Source organism: Diadema antillarum, unplaced genomic scaffold (assembly GCF_040938485.1).
Source record: "Diadema antillarum isolate AM-2024a unplaced genomic scaffold, OU_Dant_1.0 seq00000398_RagTag, whole genome shotgun sequence".
Lineage (NCBI taxonomy): Eukaryota > Metazoa > Echinodermata > Echinoidea > Diadematoida > Diadematidae > Diadema > Diadema antillarum.
In genome coordinates, this window is record NW_027271389.1 from 68,668 (window position 1) to 80,240 (window position 11,573).

An 11,573-nucleotide genomic window follows, 5' to 3' on the forward strand; every position below is an offset into this window, starting at 1 on the left:
TCATGTAGTTAAATTGAACACACTACTGCTATAATGTGGCTTTCCTAATTCATTTTGTCTGAACAGCAATATCAGGCAGTAAATTCGAAGAATGGGAGCATAAATCATTCTCAACCCTAGTATCTGTTAGACCCTGTGCAGATAGAAATTTTTGGAAATACATGTACCAAGCTCGACCTCAACAGGTTAAAGGGATGATGGTACACTGTTACAGTATTGGTGGAGATGAGAATTGGGCTTTTAACTTTTTGCAAGATACCATGAAAACACTTATGAAATAGTACAGAGCGTACCATTTTAAGAGGAATTCAAAGTTTATTTGATGAAAATCATGTTTGGAATGACTAAAACATCCAAAAACAAGTAAAACAAAGCGATCGTAATGAAGTGTGGGCCCCACACTTTATCAGAATCACTCTGTTTTGGATATCTCAGCCATTTCTAAACCAATTTTCATCAAATAAATGTTGAATTACTTATGGAATTCCATGCTCTTTCACATTTCATAAGAGGTTTCTCATTTTCTCACCAAAAAATGTTAGAAACCTGAAATTAGGTCTCAACCAAAACTATATGATCCCTTTAAACTACAGCAAGACATACAGTGTAGTGTAATTGAACACTAGTAGGGCCTACAATTGTAATTTTAATCATATTTCTGCATCAAAATGAAATTCTGTACGCATGGGACTTTGCAGGTCACCTATCTCATAGGAATGATGCACATGTATAGGCCGAAATCACAAAATGACATACCATGTAGAAATGCTAAGTAACTAACACACATTTTACCTCAGATTTCATTGTAAATTGCTTGAAACGTTCATGTGCAGTACGATCATGAAATCTGAGCCTTTTTACGCTGGTTTCTCTCAAGTATTTGTCATCAACTTGGGCTGAAGAGGTACAGCAGGCCTACAGTAAATTGTTGGTATGTACGTGTATTCTGATGCATGAATACTGTAGCAATAAGAATGATCATATTAACAAATTAAATGATGAAAACTTTGTTCAGAATTTTACTGCAATTTTGCCCCATGTAAAAGCTTTTTTTTGGGCAGGATTAACTTGAAGGCAATTTTCAAAAAATCAGAGAGAACCTATATGTTATTGACAACTTTGCAAAAACCATGAATAATTTTTATGACTTTGTGAGTAATCACATAGACCAAGTGCTTTTCCTGCTTCTTTTTGTCCTCTGACTCTGAGGGAAAAATTCAGAGATGGATACAATACCCTCTCCTATGACAAATAATACAATACTAATAGACCTTCGTCCTTAAATTAGATCTAGGCATGGCATATGATCAAGTACGGTACGTTTTCACAGATTACATTTATCATTATGAGGCTTACATATCGCTTACTTTTGTTATCAATATAGGAAATGTAGCAAACTGCTGTCATTTTGCTTTGGCCAGTTTGGGATCTACTGTGCCAGACGTTGTTTTCGCATCCCTGGCAAAAATCCACCTGTCAGTAGAACGTTCATCCCCTCCACTGGACGACAAAGATACAAGCTTAAAACCAAGCTGTGTTATTTGCCTGAAGAGTTTCACACGATTCAGTGGCTGCTCACGGGGAATAATCAGACCATTCTCCTCTGGTCCGAAAATGTGGTCCAGTTGGTTTCTGACGAGTCGCTGGTGATTTCCGAAGCTCTCCATAACAACGGGGATCTTTTGCAAGATATCCGAGCTCCCGAATATAATCCAGCGTCCGTTTGCACATTCAAATTCTACCTCAAGAAATTCTTGCTCTTTAACGCAATTCTTTTCTGCCTCCTCTTTTTCCCTTTCAATGGCGACTGCATTTCTGAGTTGGGTGACGGCGTCAATCAATTCATTAATCTGGTAATAGTCAGCCTCCTGGGCAAGCATGTCCAGTTCTTTGAAGTCTTCCGGAAGAACTAAGACTGACCTGCGAAGAAAGTTGAGGACATGTCTGAACAAGGGACCGTCCCCATCGATTAGGTAATTCCCCTTTTCATCTCGAGTGGACGGCAGTCGGTCGCTGAACATTGAACCAAGCATTGAATCAGGAAAACGGCAAAGGGTAGCCCTGGACGTGGTGTATATCGTTCCCCCGACATTTACGTTAACAAAGTCGTTCATAATTCTGCAGATTTGCGATGTGTCGTCCGAAGAGAACTCGAACTCATACCATCCAAAGCTGAAATAGAGGCTGGAATCCCGCAAAGCCCCCCTTTTTTACAAGTGTAGTGTTGTACGACGTACGGCGGGGGGAATCGTTCACCGTGAGTGCAGTGCACAGTACAGTGGAAACTCGATATAACGAGATGGTCGGGACTGAGTCATTTTCCTCGTTATAGCCGATATCTCGTTATATCAGTAGGCATAAAAGAAGGCATAAAATAAAGACATTAATTTGCACATGTGGGACTACCCATCATATTTTAATCAATACTGATAACTTGATATTGTGTGTGAGGGAATTACTCACCTTTATGGGTAAGAAGATGTTTTTCGCCAAGGAAATCCAATATCAAGAATGTGTTTCTTATTAATTGTAGATGTTTGAATTTGTAAATTTATATAGCTTGCGATTGTATCAAGATCGTCTGTGGATTGGTATGTGGTTATGGGTGTGTGTTGTGTGGAAAGCTTGAATATGGTCTGCACAATGCTGTGTGTGTATGTGACACATTCTGTATGTACATTATGACTGCGTGTGTGTGAAGACGGGGAATTCCCTAAGTAGAAGGCCAATCACAGCATCAGATTGCCTCACACCTGCTAAACGTCATGATGATGTCATGTATACATATGGCCGTCCCACCACATTTTCTGCATGTATCAGTGTGCGTGCACACACACACTTCACACGTACAACATGCAGTGCTAGCTGGAGTGCACTGAAGAAAATGACTATGTGTGTACAAGACAGTTTTTGGCGCATCAAGCTTTACAATCTCGGAAGATGATAGCACAGGCGAAGTAAGCTTTACCGAAGGCATTTTGCTTTACCTCGCTATAGCAGGTTTGATTTACTATGTTTTTCTTTGTTTGGAAGTCACAAAATTTATCTCGTTATAGCAGTTATTTCGTTATAGCCGATCTCGCTATAAGAGTAGCATTTTACATAGACTTGTGTGGAAGGAAATTTGGGACCGAGAGAATTTCCTCGTTATAACCGATATCTCGTTATAGCAGTGTTCGTTATACCGAGTTTCCCCTGTACAAATTGTACATGGCACTTGTTTTCCCTTCCGATGAATGGGAATTGGCTGACTCGTACCGTACTTCGTTTGATACCCGTTTTAACACTCGTGTTATATGGGCAACATGTGTGCATAATGCAGCAGCAGCGAAATAAAATTTTGACACGCGCGTGCGCATAACCAGTTATTTTGATTTTGCAGCAAAGTTTGAACGGTGTCTCCTGGAACATCCCGAAACTGTAAGTTGTAATCTTGCCGTCGAAATGCTTTATTCATGTAATCACAATGTAGAGTCTATGTCATCGGCGTAAAATTCCCCATGTACGACATTTAGAACAGTGAGAACATTTCTCAGAGTGGTGTTGAGGAGGTTGTAAACTTGTGAGCTACAATAATGTGCGCAGCGTAGCCGTAGCTACTACGGTGCTACACATCCACTAACGTTATGCACTACACTAGCTTCCCGTGCATGTGTGCTCGCGGCATCGTTCGGCGTCGAGTCGTCACCAGGCCGCTGCTGCTTGTGGGTGGCTGCCCCGATGCCGCTGGTGGCGTGGCTGCCGCTGCGCTGTCGCCTCATACGCCTCACTGACCGAGGCAAGGCGCAAGGCGAGGAGCTCGGGCGCTCGAGACCATAATGAAACCATATGCCTGGTAAACGAACGGTTAACGCCTGTTAGAATAGAATTTTCTGGAGGACACTAGACTAACTGCGACCAGCACAGCCCCAAACGCGTACATGTAGCTATACGCGTTTGGGGCTGCTGGTCTGGTCGCAGTTAGTAGGGCCCTAGAATAGTACTATAATAGTATTACTTAGTAGAAATCTAAACAAGTTACACAGTCTGCCACTGTGGCAACTGTGCAGTGCAGTGAAACTGAAAGTTGTTAATTCTTTCTAAATATAGACCCTATGTAATGTAGTATGGATCTCGATCAGGAAAAAGCTCAGATGAGTCGGGTGTCGTGTCGAAAGGTTTGACTTGACTGATACCAGACGCAGAGACTCCAACCCCAAGCACCTTCTGATCTGGAGATTCTCCCACCTGAAACCCCTAGCAAACGGGAGACTCCAACTTGATGTGCGCGAAGTTCCTTGTGGCCGGGGTCCAGCTCTAGGGTTCTAGGTGTTATCTCGTGCTATCTAAGGCTTGTTTTTTCAACATACAATGACAATATTCGTAAGAAATCATTTCTAGCTGGAGAAATTAAATCTCAAGTGGGAGAACGGGAGATTTTGCAAAAATAGGCTTTCGGCGGGAGATCTCCCGTCGAAAGCGGAAGAGTTGGAGTCTCTGCAGACGTCTATAAATTAGATTCTAGGCCTACATGTAGTAGGACCCTACCGGTAATATAATAAGCTTGCAGCCTCACACAAAAATGTCATCATCTATCATCTGAGCTGATCATGATGCACTCTTGGCTATTTACGATTACAATACAAGTATTGTCATGATTATCATGCTACTGTACGTTGTGGACTAGTAGGTCCTAGTAGTAATAACTGCGACTAGCCCCAACGCAAAGCATACATGATTAACTGGGTACAGTGTACGGGGTTAGCTGTACTACTGTAGACTAAACCAGATAATTGATACGCAGCCCTGTTGCTGTACACACCACAAGTGTCACGACAAGCCGTGCTGGCGCACGGGGATGCCTTGACCGACAAGCATGTCCAATTCTGTGAAAAACATCTCATTTATAATAATGACATTTGCTGGGTCAGTTTTTAAAACTGACCCAGCAAATGTCATTATTATAAATGAGAAGTTTTTCGCGGAATTAGACAAATTTGTCGGTCAAGGGGATGCCGTGCTTTGCACCTGGTCGGGCCAACTGTGGACTGTCAATGATCATGAAATCTAATATGTACAGTGAGGTCTAACTACACTCATTTCGCACTATTGATTTGTACTGTTGCGTACATGTGCGTGTTGGATACTTGGGCATGGGCTTGGAGTAGAATTTGTGGAAATGGCTTCAGAACTATTTAGGGCCATGGGACATGGGTATCTGGATGGAAACAGATAAGTATCATAAGTAGTTCATGCTGTCGTCTGATAATACCACGGTATGCATTATTTTAGTATGTATGTGAGAGGTTGAATATTTGGATGAGTGAGTGCAGTGTGCAGCAAGGTACAGCTTAACAAATAAGGGTCATATCCATTTACAATGGTTTGTAAAATATCCAAGCATTGATATTGAAACAAAGTACATGTATATGTCCATAAAATATTCACAATTTTGTACAATTTTCAATGTTTTCATAGATGATGCCGGCATGATGAGTGTGGCAGGCATTCAACTCACGCCAGACAAGCTTGATGGCACGATCACTACCAACAATGACGCGTTAAGTGGCATTGAACCTCTGGGTAGCATTTCAGATTCAACGCCCTGTCAGAGCCCCAAACCTCAAACATCTGCCAACTCATCGGGATCTCTAGCCACATTGCAACATTCTGCGGCCACCACGAGACTTGATGCTGCAACTGTTGATGTTTCTGCACTCTTTTCTCCACTTGGGCAGATTAGACATAACAATAATCCAATTACTGCTGCTTCTGCCTCAGTTCCAAGAGCTGGAGACTGTATCCCTCACTCCTATGAGCGGCTTGCCCCCGAAGTCAGAGGCAAGGTGCCAAAACATTTTTCTTCCGAGCCCAGCACTGTCGATAGAGACTGGAAGTCTGTGATGCAGCGAGGGGGATACAGTGAAAGCAAGCAGTATGATCGTTCACACCGGAGCAGTCGTATGAATGATGATCTCATGGTGAGGACGTCAGAGGTTGTGGTGAACAAGCAGCTCTTCACACAGCATGCCCAGTATGTCAAAAATCACAAAGCTGGTAAGCCTACAGAGACACTGGCAGGACCCTCTACTGGTTCCCATTCATGGCGTGTAAATACTTTGAGTGCTTACAGTGGTGCTGCTAGAAGTGACAACAGAGGTGGCACATTTTCCTCCTTGGCCGACACGGGGAGTAGATCTTCTCACAAAGTGCATCAGTACAGTGCCCAGAATCCGAAGATGGACGTTCAGCAGCAGCTGCGAGACGAAGCAGAAAGCGTCCACTCGACAGACAGCGTGCCGCCTCATTACCATGGCTACCATTTGCAGTATGCTGCTGATGAAGGAGTTGGGAGAGATGAAATGAGGGAAGAAGGGAGAGATGTCATGGACGAGTCCATGGGACTCTCAGCCTTGGCGTCAGCCAGAAATCTTCCATCCTCAAGTCCCAAGGACACAACACTGGGATTGCAAAGTGATCCGAAGTTCGAGAGTTTTCAGGTGATTATGCTATTTCCTTTAATTGCGTGCATTGTCTGGCAATTAGAGTTCATATGAGCAACAAAAATCATGGAATATTAAATGGAATAATTTCCATGCTGAAACAACTTTCCACACCTGTAAAATATTACACATGAAATAATGACCAAGAATTTGACTATTTCAATCCTTGCATACTGTAGTTTTCAGGATGTTGGCAATGTATGCAGGAACCTTGGAATATTTCTTTCCAATGATACAGCATATATAGTAACTTAGCAGTTTCCCATAATGTTATAAAGCAAAAAAAAAAAAAAAAAAAAAATGATGCATGCAGGTCATTGTACTCTATTCTAGACAGATATGATATTTTATGGTTACTGTAAAACATGATATACATGTATTGGCGGCATGAAATTTTCACGAATTGGAGCCAACGGCCTCTTTTGTGGCATGAAATTTTCGCGAATTGCCACTGGCATGCTATGCATACAGTGTATCAAGAACTTTCACGTGCATTTTATTTTTCAAGAATATTGCCGCTCGCAAAATTCTCGAAATCAAAATGCAAGCGAACATTCCTCGTTTTACAGTATACAGTATTACACTTTCATTGGCCTAAATGAAATATACTGTATTAAATCAATGTTTGCCTCAATTGTCAGATTGGAGCATATTCCTGAAAGTTAGAAAAATATTTTCCTCATACTGAGTTAAAGGCGAAGTATTTCCAGTAATATGACAGGATGTTTGTCTGTTTTCTATCACAGAATTTTCAACCTCTGCCTCCAGAGTTTGCTGAAATTGAGAACCTCCAACAGACCTTGAGCAGCATGATATCACCCTCAGGTATTGTCTTTTTTTTTTTTCTTCTTCTTCTTCTTCTTCTTCTTCTTGCATTATAAAATGTGTACAGGATAAAACAGAACCCAAGTCATTGTCCAATTTTACCAATGTTTCTTGATTAGATTTAGAAAAATAAAGATATCTGTCATTACAACAATTTGAACACTTAGCAGTTGGATGTAATGGAAAGGTCAAAATGTATCATACAGTAAACAAACTGGTGGCATAAGGCGTCAGTGTCATTTTTGTGCTAATATTTCCGAGGAATTCTGTATCCTTTATCACATTAGCCTAACTAAAAATTCTGGAGGTTTTGCATTTATAACCGGGATAAAGTAGAATCACTTTTATTTTTTACTTTTTGGATAAAATGAATACTAAAGTATGGCAGGATCTTGATGGAGGGAAATTTCTATCATATGTTTCTAATTCTTGTTTATGTAGTGTATTGCTTGTACGGTGTAGTTATTCGTAGGATCTTTGGCTATTTGAACAAATGGTGTGAATGATATGAGGAGACACACACACAAAAAAGAAAAAGATCAACAGAAAAGTCAGTGTTTGCTGTCATTATACAATATACCATGTTGATACTTGTTCACAGGTCAAGACAGCCTGACAAGAGATGAGAGTTTATCTGAGCTTCTCCTGCACCGACAGTCACAGGATGGAAAGCTTCAGCCTCGTCAGTCAACAGAGAGTGCCAAGACAGACTCGTTGATAGGGTAGGTGTGATTGATTAATGTTGGTAGCTGAAGTCAAATTCATCCACCTGTTCATATCCCTTCTTCCCCCTTTCCCAAACCCACACACAAAGAAAATATGTGTTTAAAGTGTTGGGAATAAAAGTATATTGGACTTGTACAGTGTATAAAACTCATACAATACATTGACGTGAATACAGATTTAGAGTACAAGTTGGATTTGTGCGGAACTTTTATGAAGCCAGCATTCAGCCAGCAATAAATGAAAGATATTTGAAGATGTCTTCATGTATTATTAATCTGTAGGATGAAATAGTCCCACTCATCCATGATGGTTTTGTACTGTGATTTACAAATTTCCAATCCAGTTTGATAGGCTTAAATTATTAGACATACATGTAGTATATAAGATGAATCAAGTGCAATATCTGCTTTCACCTTCCTTTGTCTTGGTTCAGCAAATATGATGAAAATGAATTTCATGTTTACTTTAATACATGAAAGGGATAATTCACTAATTCACGTTATCAATGTATTTGTGTGTGTCATTACGTTACGTTCATTCTGCCACCAACAGTGAAACCGAGGACTAGTTCACCATCCAGTTCCTAAAAAAAAAAGTACAGTACATGCAGTGGTATGTAGTCAATTTAATACGTATATCATTTTCCTTATTTTTCAAACTGGCTCATATCATTTGGATTCATTTTCTGCATGTATTTTGCATCTTAATGACATTTGAAGGGTCTCCTCAATAATTGTTTTGGGCAGGAGATGAAACTGAAGTGATAGGTTTTTAGGACCAGGCATTCACGGACGGGTTCATTTGCCAATTACTTTTATACAGGGCACAGGCATTCCACGGTCTGTCTCCATCACCAGAAAGACTTCCTCTTGACAGTGGGCTGGCCTCTCATCAGACTTCACGTCTGACCTCCAGTCAAAGGTCAGGGGTCGGCCCGGCAGATAACAGCCTTTTAGCAGAGATGAGGCTGCTGCGAGATGGCTTGGAGCGGGAGAGATGCCGGCGAAAGGTGATTTGAAAAGTGAAATTCACAAATTGTACCAGAAGCTGTGTTTGAATGTTTAACCCTTCACGTATCATCAAATATTGTTGTCTGTGTTTGTATAATGTATGTCTGTCTGTCTGTCTGTCTGTCTGTCTGTCTGTCTGTCCCTGTATGTAGATGGTTTCAAACTATACATAATTGCTGGAATTTCGGTTTGCAGTCAGCAGGAGAATTCTGGCGTAATTTAAAAGGAGGTTGTTCTGACAGACATATAATACCAATACTTTTAGTAAACACCAAGAAAGGGGAGGATTATTGTTTTAGTCTGGCTTGTATGTGATAAACTAATATTCTTCTTGAACCACATCTTCCATAGCAACATAGTTTGTGACTGTAACATCAAGTTGGATTTATAAAGGTTTAGAATGATAAAATTCTCGTTATCGCCAATGCACAGAAAACTTCTGCGCACGCTAAAGAGACCTGTCACAGATGCACTGTGGGATTCCTCGGTGCCATTGTCGCTTTTGGTTGTCTCACGCGCGTCCCAGTTCCCATATGATTCAATGGAGTTATTTGTCTGCTCTCACGTTATTACTCCTTTTTTTATTGGCTATAATTCAGCTTTAAAAGAGCTGAGAGTTTCTAAATTTTACTGATTTGCGGTCACTAGAGTCATGGTTCTCAACTGCAAGGCTTCAATGTGCTGGTCACATGATGGAAAGCAAAGACATCTTCAACAAAAAATATGCCTGGATAAATGCAAAACTTGACCTGAGTGCATATGCAGCCAAAACCGACGCAAGTTTGTCCCCTGAGCTATCCCATAATGCATTGGAAATGCTTGCTCTGTGCACGAAACGGTATTGGCGATACCAAGAATTAGATGCTTCTTATGACTTGTTTGAGGCATGAATGTGATTTGAAGTTAGCTCTCTGGAAAAAGATTGATTCTAGCTTCTGAACTGTTTGTACCAACAGGAGAAGAAATGCATTACAAAAAATATAATTACAAGAAGGATTTTTGTTTGTTTGTTTGTTTGTTGTGTTTTGTCTGACACAGTCATTCTCACTGTAACTAAATTTGTGTACTGGCAGAGACTCCAACTCTCCCGTTTTCGACGGGAGATCTCCCGCCGAAAACCCATTTTTGCAAAATCTCCCGTTCTCCCGCTGGAGATTTGATTTCTCCCGCCCTGGCTCTGTGTCTCCCGGTGGAAAGGATTTCTTACTTATTGCTATGTATGTTGAAAAAATAAGCCTTAGATAGCACCTGAGAACATCTAGAACCATAGGAACTTCGTGCTTCGCACACATCAACTTGGAGTCTCCCGTTTGCTAGGGGTTTCGGGCAGGAGAATCTCCAGATCAGAAGGTGCTTGGGGTTGGAGTCTCTGTACTGGTATCATATGCTTTGCTCTCTCTCCTCTTCCAGCACTGTGAGGATCAGATTAGCATGCTCCAAGCCAGGATTCTTGAGGTACAGCAGCTCCTGGCTGTTGCCCAGGCTACGGAGAAGAAGAAGGACGGCATGATTGCCCAGCTTGACAAGGTGTGGAGACAGCTCAGAGTCAATCTTGCCTATGTCATGAATGTACACATTTATCTCATCTAGTTTTCTTCAGTTTGTCTTCCTGCTTTTGGCAGAGTGAAGAAAAAGAGACAGTCTGCCACAGATGTGGATCAAGAAGAATAAATGTGGTTCAGTTTGGCAGCCCTGGCTGAGAGGTTATTTATCTTAATGCTAATAATAATAATAAAGATGATAAAAAAAAAAATAATAATAATAATAATAACAATGATAATAATAATGATAATAGTAATAATAATAATAACAATAATAATAATAATAATAATAATAATAATAATAATAATAATCATAATCATAACAATAATAATGAAAATAATAATATTAAATTAGTATTAGTTTCTCTTGCTTACCATTTTGTGTTTGACCCTGACTCCAGACCATGGCCAAGGTGTCGGCCAGTCTGAGGCAGCGAGAGCAGGAGAAGGTGACAGCGCTGGAGAAACTGAAGACTGCCAATGACTCTCTGATGCTGGAAATCGAGAAGCAGAAGATTGTGAGTTTGTGACACCAACTCCCGACCTCTTTATCTGCTTTGTTGTTTCAATGAAGTGTTCCAACAGTAAGCCATAATTCTATTTGTTAAAAAGGGTATCAAGCAAGATGCCCTCATGTGACATGAGTGATTACAGCACAGTAGTCTAGGAAATGTAAATAGTTTTACACTTCCCATCCATGTAGCATAGGGGCAAGTTTGAAGGGGTAGTGCTAGACAGTGACATTTTAGTTTTAAAAGGGATAACTGAATTATGATTTTGATTCAAATTAACTTCCTCATATTTGCTTTTCAGCAAAACACAACTTTACTAATATTTCTACCTTGTAATTGTAATGGTATACATCCAGATTCATGAAATGGTAACATACAAGTGTATGACTTGGATTTGACCAAAATTACACATATTTGTGGCTTTTGTACCTTTTTCACAGGTCTAGCGAACTGCTTCTTGTGCTCAAAGGGAAGAAA

General features: G+C 40.6%; 2 protein-coding genes across 2 annotated transcripts in view; one reads left to right on the plus strand and one right to left on the minus strand.

Moving 5' to 3' along the window:
• Nucleotides 1-1,282: 1,282 nt before the first annotated feature.
• On the minus strand, nucleotides 1,283-2,114 carry LOC139732017 (BTB/POZ domain-containing protein KCTD6-like). The gene has a single exon (XM_071642893.1). The coding sequence runs from the start codon at nucleotides 2,112-2,114 to the stop codon at nucleotides 1,404-1,406; it is 711 nt and encodes a 236-aa protein (XP_071498994.1). The 3' UTR covers nucleotides 1,283-1,403.
• Nucleotides 2,115-3,367: 1,253 nt separating this feature from the next.
• Nucleotides 3,368-11,573, plus strand: part of LOC139732053 (uncharacterized) — a 29,451-nt gene continuing 21,245 nt past the window's right edge. Inside the window, exons 1-7 of the mRNA XM_071642930.1 lie at nucleotides 3,368-3,420; nucleotides 5,458-6,479; nucleotides 7,229-7,307; nucleotides 7,915-8,029; nucleotides 8,856-9,042; nucleotides 10,454-10,570; nucleotides 10,986-11,102. Coding sequence (XP_071499031.1) covers nucleotides 5,469-6,479; nucleotides 7,229-7,307; nucleotides 7,915-8,029; nucleotides 8,856-9,042; nucleotides 10,454-10,570; nucleotides 10,986-11,102 — 1,626 coding nt within the window. The 5' untranslated portion in view covers nucleotides 3,368-3,420; nucleotides 5,458-5,468. The remainder of the gene's footprint in view (nucleotides 3,421-5,457; nucleotides 6,480-7,228; nucleotides 7,308-7,914; nucleotides 8,030-8,855; nucleotides 9,043-10,453; nucleotides 10,571-10,985; nucleotides 11,103-11,573) is intronic.